This window comes from Vigna umbellata, chromosome 1 (assembly GCF_029865625.1).
Source record: "Vigna umbellata cultivar VRB3 chromosome 1, Vumbellata_1.0, whole genome shotgun sequence".
Classification (NCBI taxonomy): Eukaryota; Viridiplantae; Streptophyta; class Magnoliopsida; order Fabales; family Fabaceae; genus Vigna; species Vigna umbellata.
In genome coordinates, this window is record NC_142165.1 from 68,442,621 (window position 1) to 68,458,807 (window position 16,187).

The following is a 16,187-nucleotide window of genomic DNA, read 5'->3' on the forward strand; positions in this document are numbered from 1 at the left end:
GATTCCTTTTCATCCAAAATTAGCCACGACATATTTGAAAAAGAAAAATTGTTTACAACATCACTTGATAAGTCAATACAAAACAAAGAATGATCTTTAATCGGGTGCTTCCTAGCTTCCAACACATTGAACCACACCTTCTCGTTTCCTATCTCCATTGTCAATGATCCTGCATGCACATCTATCTTGGTTCGTGCTGTCATCATGAAAGGTTTTCCCAAGATAATAGTTGTTGGACTGATTCCTTCATCATCCTTCATGTCTAAGATATAGAAATCTGCAGGAAAAATTAACTTGTCTACTCGGACAAGGACATCCTCAAGCACACCCAGGGTTAACTGTGCTACGGTTGACTAGTTGAATGACCACACCAGTAGTCTTAAGAGGTCCCAAAGATAGAGAAGTAAACACTGATAAAGGCATTACATTTATGGGAGCCCCTAAATCTAGCATGGCATTGTCAAACTTTGAATTTCCAATAACACATGGAATAGAAAACATACCTGGATCCTTGCATTTTCGCGATATTTCAATATGCTTCTGAATCAAGCTTGACACATTTCTTCCCAAATTGACAACCTCATTATCCCTAAAACGCCTTCTATTTGTTCAAATTTCTTTCAAAAACTTGGTGTATTTAGGGATTTTCTTAACGACATCTAGCAAGGGAATATTGATCTCCACCTTTTTGAAAGTATTTAAGATCTCTTGGTCTAATTCTTCCATTTTTTGTTTCTCGACTTCAATCGATTTGGATATAGAGGATGTGGAGAATAAGATGAAGAAGAATTTTTAGAAGAGTTAGAGGATACTAACTTGGATTTATCAGTGGTAGTCTCAGGTGATGGCTCACTTGATCCTCCATTGTCTTCAATTTGTGCTTCTTCTTTCTCTTTATCTTCATCCTCTTGGGCTCCTTCAGGGCCTTCCACTTGCTTACCCGTTCTTAAAGTAATAGCACTTACATTTTGCGGGTTGATCACTATTTGTGCAGGCAATTTATTTGACTCCTTAGTCTCTAATTTTTCTACCCTCTGAGTCAACTCTACAATTGATTTCTTGATTTCTGAATTTTGCTCAAGTATTGTTTTCATGAAATCTTGTAGTGACATTTCAAGTTGAGGTTGCTGCCTTTGTTGAGGTGGAACATAAGGTTGTATGTTCTACTGATACCTATTGGAGGATGAATCATGATAATTCTGGTATGGTCTATTTCCTCCAAACATGTTTGTAACAAAAGCTTGAGATGGGTTTTCCATAGTGGTTTCCACCAAGCTAGGACATTCATCAGTATAATGGTCAGTTGAAATGCATATTCCACGTTTCTTAGCAATTTGTGGACTTGAGGTTTTAAACAAGCTTGCAATATGATCGAGTTTGCTTTCTAGCTTATTTAATCTTTCATCTATCTTCTTCCCATCAACTGCACCATTTTCAATTTCATGCACTCCCTTCAACAAAGTCACTGAATTTTCTCTTGTTCCATACTGTTGATTGTCTATTGCCTTCCATTCTATTAGATCTATACCATCTTCTAGTGACCTGTCTAAGAAAGATCCTCCGCTTGCAGCATCTGCCCATGACCTATCAGTAGGACTTAAGCCTTCATAAAAGCTTAGAATAAAATCTTCCATTTAGAGTTGAGGGCATGAAGCACATAGTTTCTTGAATCTTTCCCAATATTCACTTAGATTCTCTCTATCTCTCTATCTTATGTCTTGGATTTCTCTACGAATAGCAGATAATCTGGATGCAGGAAAATACTTTTCAAGAAAGAGTCTTTCAATATTTTCCCAATTTGTAATCCTTGTAGAGAGATAATACCACCAATCTTGAGTTGCTCCTTAAAGAGTAAGAGGAAAAGCTCTCATTTTAAGGCTCTCTATTGTGATCCTGGGAGATCTAATATTTTCACACAACATGTGAAATTGTCTCAAGTGCTTGTGTGGATTCTCCCTTGATAACCCATTGAACTTTGGTAAGGCATTTAACAGGTCAGGTCTCAACTCCCACTCCTCATTAGGGTATTCAATGTTACTTTGGATAACTGTATTGTGGGAGGTGGCTAACTATCTGATGGTTCTTTGTGCCATATTATTTGGGTTAGGATCAGGTAAAGGATTGAATGATATGTTTGTGACTGGAGATAATGAAGGTGGTATGGCTTCAGATGTAGGAAGTGTTCCCTCAGTAAAACACCCAAATTTCAAACTTCTTCACAGCTTACGCAAATTCCTTTTAACTTCCGGGTTAATTTGATAAAATTCTCCCAGGTTAGCTCTGGTCATGCACTATGTAGTCTGCTTGAAGTTGCTTCTTTGTTCTTGACTTCTCTTTTTTTTTTCTTTTCTTTTGTTCTTGCTTTTAGATAAAGATTTCAAATAAGAGATAAGAGAGACTTTGTTTGGGTTCACTCCCAGGAAAGAGAGGTGCGTCACAATGGACAACTTAAGTACCAAGTCTTTCCTAGCCAGAGTATATTCAAACTAGTCTCAAGTATTTCTCAAAAGAAATTCTTGATTAAAACAAGAATAAAGATTTTTGCTAAAACAATAATAACTAAAGGCTACAAAATAACTCAAACTAAATTAAATGTATATGCGTTAAATAAAAAAAAAAACAAATAAAGAAAAAAAAATAAAAAAAATAAAAAAATAAAAATAAGAATAAGAATAAAAATATTCAAAATACTAACCGTATTCCCCAGCAACGACGCCAAATTTGATACGCTACCATTGAAGCTATCAAATTAATACTACTTTTCAAGGCAACTTCAGTATTGCCAAGTAGTATTCAAGAAAGTAGATAGGGTTAAAGTAACCCTGAGTCGTCTCCCAATGAATGCAATGCAATAATAAAAGTAATGTTTGGAGAATGTTTAAAGAACAAATAAGAAACTTAGAAATAATTATGATGAAATAGGCTAATTCCACTGCTTTTCCAAGATAGATTCATCATCGATTACTCACTTGATTATTATTTAACCAAAGTACATTCTTAATTAATTTGATGGCGATCATGCATTTAACCAAAGTAAATTATCAATCAAATGCAAAACCTTTCTAAATTATTCACAATAAATTCAACCAAAGTACATTCTCAATCAAATTCTATTGTGTTTAATCATGTCTATTCTTAAATCTCCTAACCAAGTTAAATCATGCTTTCTTGAAGTGTTCTTGCTAGAAATCGTGACGACAATTGAATGCTTCTGTTCAGTTTCTTCTTCTTCCCTCAATCTTCCCAATTCCAACTCATGTTCCCTAAGCTTACGAAACAATGTTGCCATGTTCATAGTGGTCAAATCTCTAGAATCATAAATGGCAGTCACCTTTGGTTACCAGCTTCTATTCAGGCTTTTCAAAATATTGATGTTAACTTCCTCCTTGTCAAATGTCTTGCTGAGAGCCACAAGGTGATTAATAATGTGTGTGAACCTCTTCTGAACATCAAATTTGTTGTCTCCAGGCTTCATACGGAACATCTCGTATTCTTGGACAAGAGCGTTCTTCTTGGCCCTTTTGACTTCATCAGTCCCTTCATGAGTGACTTCAAGAACATCACACATCTCCTTTGCACTTGTCACTGTAGATATCCTGAAAAACTCATCAATTGTTAGAGCAGATGAAATAATATTTTTAGCTTTAACATCATAATGTACCCTTTTTCTTTCTTCAAGGTTCCACTCTGAAAAGTTCTTTGATATACTCTTGCCACCAACAACCTTTGTAAGCTCATAAGGTCCATTTATCATTGCATCCCAAACACCTTTATCTACTGATTCCAAGAAAATTCTCATCCTAATTTTCTAGAAAGGATAGTTTTCTCCCGCAAACAAAGGGGATCTATTTGTGGAAGCTCCTTCTCCAAAGATTTGAGAAATAGAGGACATCAGGATCAAAGTAATCGATTACACTGAAAAACTCTTCAAGAATCCTTGCTTTGATTTCTATCCAAATTAAATGCTTCTTGATTCTTGGAGAGTAGACGCTCCTGCAATTTAAGAACTCAACAAACTTTATCATATATGAAAGATTTTATTCAAAAGTTGTTTAATGTAGAGAACTATGCGTCAATTTATAGAAATAGAAACTCTGGCGCAAATTAATCAATTACATTATTAATGTAATTGGTTAAGCAATTAACACCATTGTAACAAAATTACATTTAACGCATTTAACAAATTAAGCATAGCATGTAATTGATTAAGCAATTAATGCAAATCATAGCATTTAAAAATATGACTGTTAAGGTAGTCTGACTTATCAAGAAAACAATTTTCAATTAATGAACATTTTAACCGATTAAGAAAAGAGTGTAATCAATTAAGTACAACACTTAAACAAATTTGAAAACTTTTTCAATCCAAAACTCATCAATGCAATCAGCAATCAAGTATATGTAAATGCACGAGTTTTAATCGATTATCCATATAATGTAATCGGTCAAAACTAACAGTTTGCCATTGTTAAACAAATGTTGATATCTGATGAATCTAATAGATTACATAAATACTGTAATCGATTAATTCATACAAATATACAATGTGCATAAAGTTTTATCAATCTTAATCAATGAATATTCATATCACAGATATAATCACATATCACAAATATAAACATGATGAATATGCATAACATATAGTTCAAGCACAATCAAATATATAAACAACAATTTTGCTTAATGTGTGCAAGAAACTATTAAAACATTTATGTTGTTGTCATCATCAAAAACACATGTGGGATATATATGGGTTTAGCTTTCACATAGCTCCCCCTATCAACACTAATTCATATAAATTATATGTGTTAATCAATATGCTATATTTTAACTTTTACAAACTTACCCATTTCATTTCATTATAGCATAAAACGCCAAACATAATAGTAGATTAGATTAATTTTAAAAGTAATGGTAATTATTAGAAGTCTTACATTGATGAGAGATAAGACTAATTTATACTATATAAATTAGTGTTGTTAAAATGGGTTAAAACCCGCCGGCCAATCCTGTCCACCACAAGTTCAGACCAGGTTGGTTTGAAAAAGATGTAGTTTGTTTAGGCTTAAACCCTTACTTGGTCCCCATGTTAAGAGGTGAATTTCTGTTTAGTACTCGGTTTTAAAAATGAAGACATTGGGTCCCCATGTTATGAAAATTGTATGACTTCAGTCCTATTTCTTTAACGACGTTAAAATTGAAAACGTTGAATTGATTGTGGATGTGAGGTGTGTAAGAAATATCATCGTGGCAATGAGTTGAACTACATTAGTTGACGTGGCAGCCAAAAGAATACATTACTTGTTTTTAAATTGGGAAAATTAAATACCCTTCATCGGAAATCTTCATCAGCTTGGGGTGTTGCCGCACCGTTCCTTGCAAGCCTTCTCTCACAAGCATGGCTCTCTCATCTTGCTACAGTTAGGGCAGGTCCCCACGTTCATCGTTTCATCTGCTGATGTGGCTGGAGAAATATTCAAAACCCACGACCTCGTTTTCATTAACCGGCCAAAAACCACCGTCGGGAGAATCTTTCTCTAGGGCTACAAGGACGTGGCTTTCACCCCCTACGGCGGTGATGAGTGGAAACAACTATTGAGGAACTATTTGTGATTGATAATTATGCTGCTCATAACTAGAAGTGGAGAAATAGACAATTGTTTGCCTTGTTGTATGTTTTAAATCAACTTATTTTGGGTTGCTTTTTGAACAAGTACAAAATGGTGTCGAATCAGACAACTTCTACCATGGAAATTGAGACTGTAGCATCAGAAGCCAAAGTTTGAGGCGTTGAAGCCTCATGAGATGTCTGATGGACAAATTCAGTTTCGCAAGGTGAATGTGGATGGATATCTATACTCCCATTTTTGAACAGATGAAATAAAATCATTAGGGATTTTAAATGGGGAAACCCTTTTTTTCATTTCTTCCCCTGTTTCACTATGTCCTTCACTCCTAGATTGGGGTTCCCTTTTTTCTTTTTCTTTTTTGTTTTCCTTTTCGGTTTCAGAGAGATTGAAATGGTGGTGGCTTAGCACTGCTCTGTCCGGCGTCAGACAACACGAGGTTGTCGTTCTTGAGGAGGGAGAGCGAGGAGCGTTTCCCGTTCACCTAAACGTCGCGGTTGGCCATCCACACCACTGTGCTTCTCCACATACGAGAACGTCGAAGCAGTACGAGTTCTCCCTCACGCTCTTGAACACCGCCGTGAATATTCCCTTTGGCGATGAAACTATCATATCTTCATCGGATCTCTCCACGGAGAGGGGGAGTGCCGCCTAAGAGTGGAAGGACAAGACACATGTGGGTGATTACGACCTTCGTTGGTTGCCACGTTAGATGATTCTAAGTCAACTAAATGCCCGTCTACATTTCTTACACAGGTCACACCCACAGTAACTTCAACGTTATCAATTTTAACACTGTTAAACGGATATGACTGAATTGATACAATTTTAATAATATAGAAACACAATCCATGCACTTTTAAAACCGGGTACTAAACAGAAATTCACTTCTTAACATGTGGACCAAGTAAGGGTTTAAGCCTTTTTTTTTTTATATACACCAATTTTCAACTCGACCCTCTTAAAACCCGGCTCACCTGGGTTAAAACCGTGGTGAGCCAAGTTGGCTCACCAACCCACCTAATTTAATTTAATTATTTATTACTATGTGTTTCAATATTATTAGTTAACACTTTTTTTATTGTATTATAGATGAGATAAAGAAAAAGATGTTTCAAAAAAGCAAAATATTATAGATTTACCCATTCAAGACTCCAGTCTTATAAATGGATAAGTGACACAAAAATGATAAATATTATAAACTAATTTATTCACTTTTTGTGCTTGCTTTTGTATTACATTTGGATTGTATGGTACTTTTTTTATTTTGAATTGTGTTTGGAGTTTAACATCATTTTAGAGTGAAATTTACTTAGATTTGAATTTCAAAAACTTTGTAATTTTTTTAATTTGAAAAAAAAAACTTGTAATTCAGTGAGTCAATGAGTCAACCTGTTTAACTCACCAGCCCGTGATGGGTCGGGTTCAATTTTTTTTGACTCGTTGATAAATGAGCTGGGTTTGATTGACTCACTAAGTAACCAACCCGTGGTGGGTCAAGCCAAGTTATCCGTTTTGACAACACTAATATAATTAGGTGCAAACCTCACATTCTAAGTCGATTTTATAGGATTGAGTTAACTTTAAAGTTTACTTCTTAACATTGACATGAGAGTCACGCGTTAAACTTATCCTAGCCAAGTTTATGGATTGAAAGTTTTACAACAATTAAAGATAAGATAAATTTATAATATATAAGTGGACGTAAACTTTATCTTATAAATCGATTTTGAAGAATTGAATTAGAGTTAAAAGTTAATTTTTTAATTGTAATTAATACAATATTTATTAATAAGTGACTATGTTTCGTAATTTATTCTCAATTAAAAATGTAACTTATGCGAAATTAATTGTTACTATTATAAAGAAAACCTATTTTGTCATTAAAGTAGTTTGTATCATAACTAATTCTATTATTATAATGTGTTAGTTCTTTATTGATCTTCTTCCTCTTAGTCAAAGACTCTTCTTCTTTCACAAGTTCTCATCCCATCCGTGGACCTAATACTCCCACGAGTCTCCAACTTCGTGGAAAAATTGAAGAGAACACAACCTCTTTTTTGGTGGCACTTAGCGAAAGTTCAATATCTTCACAAACAAAATTCAAACCCAAAATAAATCTCTCTCTACATTTTAAATCTTAAATTCAAAACCTTAAACTTTTAAATCTTAAACCTCTTTTAAGTAACCTATGTTACCATTATATATATATATATATATATAGGATATGTCTTTAGGATGATTTGTTTATCTTTTTATGTTTTTTCAAGACAACGCGGATGCTTATGATCCAGCAACTAATGCTGGTCGTGGACAGAGTGGAAAATGCTTTACCGTCTAAAATAATCCGATCCATTACATGTTACTATTCGTGGAAAAGGATATTTGTCAATATTTTTATGCTCACGGCTGTCCATAAATTTCTTTCATTTTTATTTCTTTTATTTGAAATAAATTTATTTTAAAATATAAAATCTTATAATAACAACGTAGCTAAATTCGTTTTTTTATAAAAACAATTAAATGAATTGTATTAAAATTTAAATTTTAAAAAACTAATCTTTTAAAAATAATTTTAATTTCGTAGATTTAAATAAAAACACAAATATATAAAATCAAATTCTATATAATTTTTCAATGATTAATATTTTTTTACTATTGATTATATTTTATCATTATCTTCTTTCCTTAAAAAACAAATATTCAAATAAAACTCACTAATGGAAGGATATAGTATCTGGTTGATTAATAATGATACATAAAATAAATAGTTAAAATATCATTATTTTCATGTATTCATTAAAGATATATTTTTAATATTTACTATGAATTTTTTAATCCCTCATCTTTGCTAAGGAACTATCCTCCAAAATTACTTCTCTAACTCATAATCTTCTTCAAGAAACAATCTAGAAGACATCTTAGAGTTAGAACAATTAAACATACTAACACGAAGTGCAGATGTGCCTAACAACTTCTCAAATTGTAAGTTTTGTATAAGGTTTTCATAAAATTACTTATAAAGATATTTATAAATAAAAAACAAGGGATATCAATCGTTGGTACACCCAACTCATTACTTCTATTTGATCTTATGGTTGTAAAATGAGAATCGTTGTCGTTCATACAAATTGCTCAAGTTTTTTCTGAGTCCTTTGACACAATATACAACAAATTGTAGTATCTTTTACATCTTCACGAGACTCTTTTTCGTTAGTTGTTCCTTGAGACAATGGACCAATATATTAGTATAAATGAAGAGATATTAAGACACGCAATTTGATTTCATAACTAGATATTTAGCTTGAATGTCCCTAACAATTTTTTGTCACTAGTTACTCGTTGAGTTACTAATTAGTAAATTATTAGTGTATAACTAAAAAGATTTCAAATTGAAAATATGATATTGTTTTTCATAAGCTTAAGTTAATGACATAAATGACACTACACACCTAATTGTTTAATAAAACATTAATAAAAGTGTAAGTTAATATAAATTCACATAAAAATAATTAAAATATTATAAATAAGTTAACAAATTCTATTATGTATTATTTACTAATTATAATTTATTATATTATTAAAATGTTATGATGGCCAGCAAGAAAGGTCGTCCACCTATTTGTTGCTCGATAAAACGATCCAAATGACCTGACCATGTTTTATTACTCTTTTCCTATCATTTCGTCTTTCCAGTATACAGATGGTACATGGGCTTACCCGCGACAATGAGATTTCTTCGTTTTTATTTCAAATCAAATAAAATAAAGGCTAAAGCACGAACCTAATCTTTCTTTATTGATTGGACAGGGATGCGCATATAATTCGATATTTGAGTGTTTTTCCCGATACTTCAACTATATATATATATTTGAGAAAACAAAACTCTAGGAAAATTTTCAAAATATCCACGGTACATGATTGACTCCTGTTTCAATTCATGTCTTTTTTTGTTACTTTCATTTGTACTTATTTGACAGTTTACTGCATTTAAAAAATTAAAACACAACTCTAATTTGATAGTAATGTTGGAATTTGACCTACAAGAGCTCGGAATATATGAGCATGATTGTAGGAGCTTGGCCCGGAGAAGGTCAACTTGGAGGAGCTCAGACGAAAGAAGTTTGGCTTGGAGGAACTCTGTTGGAGCTCGGCTTGGACAGCTCAACCTAAAGAAGGTCGGCCTATAGGACCTCAGCTTGGACAACTCAACTTGAAGGAAGTTAACTTGGAGATCTTGGCCTTTCTTGGAGGAGGTCAGCCTGAAGGACCTCGTATTAAAGGAGCTCAGCTTGTACAAGCTCAATTAGGAGGAAGTAGGCCTAAAGAACTCGACTTGAAGGAGGTCGACCTGTTAGAGTTAGGCTTGTGAGACGTCAACCTGAACAACTTGACTTGAAAGAGGTCAACCTGCACGAGGTCGGCCCATAAGAAGTTGAATTATAGTAGCTCGACCTATACGAACTTGCCTTCGAAGAAGTCGGGTTGGAGAGCTCGACTAGAGGAGGTCAGCCTATTAGAGCTAGGCCTGTAAGACCTCAACTTGAATAGCTTAACTTGGAGGAGGTCAGCCTGCAAGAGTTCAGCACAGAAGAGCTTGAATTGTAGGAGCTCGCCCTGTATGAACTTTCCTTGGAAGAAGTCAGGTTGGAGAGCTCGACCTGGAGAAGGTTGACATGTAAGAGGTCGACCAGTAGGAGCTCGACTTGGAGGAAGTATGCCTGTTGAGCTCGACCTAGAGAAGGTCGAAATGTTAAAGCTCAACCTGTAGGACCTCGACTTGGACAGCTTGGCCCAAAGGAAGTCAATCAGGAGAAGGTCGATCTGGAGGAGTTCCACTTATAGGACCTCGACCTGGACAACTCTTCTTGGAGAAAGTCAGCTTGAAAAGCTCACTAGAGGAGGTCGGCCAAGAGAACTCAGCCTGAAGGAGGTCAACTTGTTCCAAAACACCCATTGTACTTAATTGGCAATTGTTTCAAACCATGGCTATTATGGTTATCTGCATCTGTACTGATTTGACAACTACTTTTAAAAAATATGAACGCGACACTTCAATTTTGTGCTCTTAAATATTCACTTATTTAATAGGTTTCTAGTTTACTAATTTGACAATTCTCCTCTCATCTTAACTCAGCAACAATCCTCTCCCTATAGAGCCCGACAATAAACTGGATGAACTGACTGGTCAGACTAGCTTGATGGTTGTGCTGATGGGCTAATGGGATGGCGCTCTGGCGTGTGGTGAAGTGGGTCGAGCTTGCCAAAATGATTGGGATGGGTGGGGTGATCGGTTGATAGGATGACTTGGATGAATCAGCTAGGCGAACTGACGTGGATGCTAGGGACAGACTGGAGGGACTGCCTAGGCAGGCTGGCTTGATGGTATGTAGATGGGATGACATGATGGACAATCTTGCATAATGGCTGTGTAGGTCAGGTTGGTCATGTTGGCGAGATTGGCCGATAAGAACGGGCTTACAAGATGGTTTGGATGAATTGACTGACCGATCTTGCTTGGGTGTTCGAGACAAATTGGCTGGCCAGGATGGCCGTGTTGACTGGTTGGCAGGATGGTCAGGTTGCCTAAGCTGGCGGGGTTGTCTAGGTTGACCGAGATGAAGTGGATGGATGACCTAGATGAATGGCTAAGATGGACTAATTTGCCTTTCTTGGATAGGTGTCTGAGATAGACTGGATAGATTGGTGGACCAGGATAACTAGGTTAGCTTGATGGCCGTGCTGATGGGTGGCCAGGTTGGCTGAGTTGGTTGAGCTTGCCCGATTGACTAGGTGAATGATCAAGATAGACCAACTATGTGATCTGACCTGGGTGTTTGGGATAGACTGGATGGATTGGTTGGTAAGGATGGTTGGGTTGGGTTGATGGCCATGTTGATGGGCTGATGGGATGATCATTTTTGCTAGGTTAGGAAACTTTTGTCGGATGGATGAGCTAGCTGACCTGACCTAGGTGGCCTAGATAAACTAAATGGACTAGCTGACCGGATTGGTTTAACGGTCGTGTTGACTGGCTGATGGATGACCGATCTAGAGTGAATAGTGGGATGACCGAGCTAGTTAGGTTGTAGGAGCTCGGTTTGTATGAGTTTAAACTGTATAAGCTTGGGTTGAAGGAAGTCGTCTTGGATATCTTAGCTTGAAGGAGTTGTCCTATAAAAGCTTGACCTTTAGGAGTTGACTTAGAAGAGTTCGACCTGAAGGTGGTTGGCTTGGAGGAAGTCAGCTTGGAAGAGGTCAGTTTGGAGGAGTTCAAACTTTTAAAGCTAGACTTGTAGGAAGTCAATCTGGAAGTGGTCGTCTTGAAGGAGCTTGGCCTGAAGAAGGTCAACCTATGAAAGCTCTACTAAGAGGAAGTCGGCTTGGAGAAGCTTGACATATAGAGTAAAATTTAGAAGAACTCGATTAAAAAGATCGATCTAGGAAGCTTGACTTATAAAAGGTCGACTTATAATCGAAGAAAAAAAATTTGATTTAAAGAGCTCAACCTAAATAAAGTTAATTGGAAGAAAATAAACATATGGTACAATACTTTAGTCATAACAATTACAACAATACAATTTAATTTCATTGTATCTCATAATATATTATTTTTATATACAAAATGAAAATAATTATTAAAAAAAAGGCGTCACATGGGTTCATTAGACTAGTTTATAAGAAAAGAAAGTAAGAGAAGCATGCGACTACTTTTAACCAGTATATAAATATTAGAGTCAGCGGAAGAAAAATGTTGGATTATGTAAAATTGCTCTAGTAAATGGAAGAACAAAAGTTATTGTAAGTGCTGAATCAAAATAAAAATTTGTAATATAATTTTATTTACAAAAAATAATAATTATTTTTCTAATGCTTGCATAATTTGAATATTAATATTAACTATTAATTGATTGTTTTTGAGATTAAAAATATATTAAAATATTATTTGCAATTTATTATGTAAAAAAACGATTAAATAGTGTTGTGTTAATTTTTAAAAGAATGATTTGTTGCAGACAACAAAATTATCCGACCGTGGTAACGGCTATTCAGTGACTTTCAACGCATAATTCTAAACCAAGAGATAAAAATCATAAAATAAAATTTCCAAAAACAAAATGCCGAATCCAATATGCAGACAACGAAGAATAAAATGGTAAGAAAAAGAAAGGAAAGAAAAATGTTTGTTTAGCTGTCTTCAACTAAACATAAAAGTAGGACCAGAATCAGTTTTTCAATAAATTGTTTTAAAAAATAATTTATTCATAGGATGAAATTAATTTAGATATATTAAATTATAATTAAAATTATTAATTTACATAGACATCACATTTTTTAAGAGGTTGAAGAGGAGAAGGTTGAAAATGTCAGAAGATGACCCGTGTGGTGGGTCCCGAACCCGACCCAGATAGAACGGGTCGTATACGCGGCAACAGAAGACGCCAAGGACTATACTATATCCTGATATGTTTTTCAAAAAGACCATAATGTCTTTTTCCATGTTCCAAACTTGGGAATATTAAAAAATGACAAGAGAGAAAGCTAAGAGCATGAGCAACGCCCCCTTCCCTGTATATTCGGCCAACGCCATTTAACACACGCACACACTCTCTCTCTCTTCCCCCTTTCTCGCTCAACCCTCTCTCTCTCTTTCTTACAAATTCTCCTTTTTCTCCGGCGAGTCTCAGATACCCTCATTTACTCGGGATCCGCCGATTCACTTCGCGATCCCGGGGTTTTTCTCAAACCCGTTCCGCTTCCCCTTTCTCTCCTTTTTTTTGTTTTGATTTTTCTTTTTATTTTGATTAAAAAAATAAAAAAAAGATCAATGAGCGATCATCTGGTGCTGTTCGTGGACCGCCTGGTGCGGCCCGTGCCAGTGGTGGAGCCGCTGGCCCAGCACCCGGTCCAGCCCGCTCCCGAGCCCTCAACCCCCGTGGATGAAGCTGCGGCGGGACCCTCCGGCTCCGCTTCGGCGGCCGAGGACGACAGCTTCGACGAGAACGCGCTGCTGTTGCCCTTGGCGGAGTGTCGCATTTGCCAAGAGGAGGATAGCGTCAACAATTTAGAAACTCCTTGCTCCTGCAGCGGTAGTCTTAAGGTAAACACACATTCCGATTAATTGTTAAAAATTTAAAATTAATGTCTTTTTATGACTATGAAGCTATGATGATCCAATTGGGTCTTTTTCTTATTGAGAGATCGGAACAATTTTCTTGGTGGCAATATGTATTGTGAATCTGTTTGGCAAGTGATAGGTTCTGTGCACGCGAAGAATAATGGGGAACCATGTTGTTTGTGTGGCATCATTGGTTTCTTTTATGTTATATATGCTTTCGTTTCTGTCTTTCTCGCGATGATTTGATAACGGCTGGGATTTTTTCCCGCAGTATGCTCATAGAAAGTGCGTCCAGCATTGGTGTAATGAGAAAGGTGATATAATTTGTGAGATTTGTCACAAGGTATGTTTCTTTCACATGTGATTTTCTCATACAGGGGAATTGTTTTGTTTTTTTTTTCTCTTATAATGGATGTTATATAATGATAATGGTCATGCGTTATTTTAACTTGTAATCTTTAATGAAGAATAGTTTTGTGCTATGCTCTCTCTGGATTTAACCAAATGCTCTGTGTGTGTATGTTTTGTTCGTGTAATTCTCAGTCGTATGAACCTGGTTATACTGCCCCGCCACCTCGTCTTCAACCTGAAGAAACTACCATTGATATAGGGTAAGATTAAAGTTTCTCTGCTTTAGAAGTCTCTAAGTTTGTTAGTTTTTTTGTTTGCATAAACGAACCATTTGTGTTCCCACATCTTTTCTCACTTGTTAATTATGATGATTTTTGCAGTGGAGGCTGGACAATCTCTGGCATGCCATTGGATTTGCGTGACCCCCGACTCTTGGCAATTGCCGAGGCAGAACGTCAATTCTTGGAAGCTGAATATGATGGATATGCTGCTTCAAACGCCAATGGAGCTGCATTTTGTCGTTCAGTTGCTCTAATTGTAAGATACATAAATCTTGACATCCTTTTTGACGAATTATTTGTGAAGTCATATGTATGTCCACCCGAAATACATCTTCTGGAGGCGAAGTTGTTTGACACTTGACGGTAGATAATTGAGCCGAAGAAGTATCAACCTTTAGGCATATTTTTTTGGAATTTTAAGGAAATCCATTGTACTTGCTATGATCTTTGGGTTCTTGATGCACATTGACTATGCAAGTGGTATAAAATTTTGGTATAATCTGTTTGGAAGATTAAGGAAATCAGTTACAATTGCTTTGCTATGATCTTTAGGGTTTATATTCATTATTGACCATGCCAATAGTATGCTAATACTTGGACATAAGTTTAATCCAATCCATTCTATTTGATTCAGTTAATGGCCCTTTTACTTTTGAGGCATGCACTTTCTGTCACGGATGCTGATGCTGAAGATGATCCATCTACTTTTTTCTCTGTGAGTAACTTTAGTTCATTTTGGATTTAGTGGTTCATAAAGTAATTTGTATTGCATTAAATATGTTGCCCACGCTAATTTATTAAATGACCATTTTCTGCAGCTTTTCTTGCTTCGAGCTGCTGGTTTTCTTTTACCTTGCTATATCATGGCCTGGGCAATCAGTATTTTGCAACGCAGGCGACAAAGACAAGTAAGTTTCAGTCCCAGTTCTGACTCATGCTTTTGGGCTTCTATTTTGCTCATATCTCTTGGTCATGTTGCTGAGAAACTGTATCGCATGCAGATGAATTAGTTGTTATATTCTAGAAAAGTCTCATTGTTTTCATGTTATGGTGAAACAGGAGGCTGCAGCACTAGCAGCAACCCAAGTTGCTTTTGTTCTACAATCTGAACAACGTAGGGGTCTGCAGTTTGCCATAGCACAAGCACCAACAATGAACACACACCAGTAACAAGTGTAGTTTGAAGGAAGTATTTGTATCACTGGCGTGTGTACCATGGAAAGAAGGCTTTGTTGTTATGCCATGCATTTTTACTCATGATTTTCTCAGCTCTAATGTATCTATTCACTCTGACTTGAACAACTTTGAGATGGTGCTTAATATTTTTGGAAGCATAACATTCGAAAAGAACATCTCAATTTGTTATATATTGGAGTTCAAGTCTTTGAAAGTTGTAGCGATGTTACTACTAGTAAATTTTCCGTCTCACTCCATATCGATAATGTTGTGCCCGTGCTGTTTTTTTGCCTTGTGTTTCTGCTTCGTGATTATCGTAACTGAAGCAATCAAAGTAAACGATGGAAGCAGACCGAATTTTGCATTAGATCACTGTAATTTCTCATTGTTCATTGGTACTTGTTGGCTTTTTGGCATTGTTGCATTGTTAGCTATTTCCATCGTTAGAAGTCCTTTCTATTGAATGCAACACAGCATGCATTAGTGCAGACTACATGTATCCTACAGAGGAAGCCTCTCGAAACCAACCAGCAAATTCATCATTAATGAGTGACTTTTTAGTTATAATCAAACATTTTCTTAGCTTTATCTTGAAGGGTAATAAAAATGAGTGTCAATTTACCTTCAGAATAA

The 16,187-nt window shown here is 35.8% G+C and overlaps 1 protein-coding gene across 1 annotated transcript; it reads left to right on the top strand.

The window, feature by feature from the left end:
* The first annotated feature begins 13,137 nt into the window (after positions 1–13,137).
* On the top strand, positions 13,138–15,811 carry LOC124841327 (uncharacterized). The gene is made up of 7 exons (XM_047317578.2): positions 13,138–13,728; positions 14,018–14,089; positions 14,290–14,357; positions 14,478–14,634; positions 15,013–15,093; positions 15,197–15,286; positions 15,438–15,811. The coding sequence occupies exons 1-7, from the start codon at positions 13,456–13,458 to the stop codon at positions 15,546–15,548; spliced, it is 852 nt and encodes a 283-aa protein (XP_047173534.2). The 5' UTR covers positions 13,138–13,455; the 3' UTR covers positions 15,549–15,811.
* Positions 15,812–16,187: the final 376 nt, after the last annotated feature.

Excerpts from the sequence above, each read along its gene's own strand:
- LOC124841327 (XM_047317578.2), top strand. The coding sequence starts at position 13,456 with ATGAGCGATCATCTGGTGCTGTTCGTGGACCGCCTGGTGCGGCCCGTG. Across the intron at positions 14,090-14,289 it reads TTTGTGAGATTTGTCACAAG|TCGTATGAACCTGGTTATAC; the intron begins GTATGTTTCTTT and ends TGTAATTCTCAG. Across the intron at positions 15,094-15,196 it reads ATCCATCTACTTTTTTCTCT|CTTTTCTTGCTTCGAGCTGC; the intron begins GTGAGTAACTTT and ends CATTTTCTGCAG.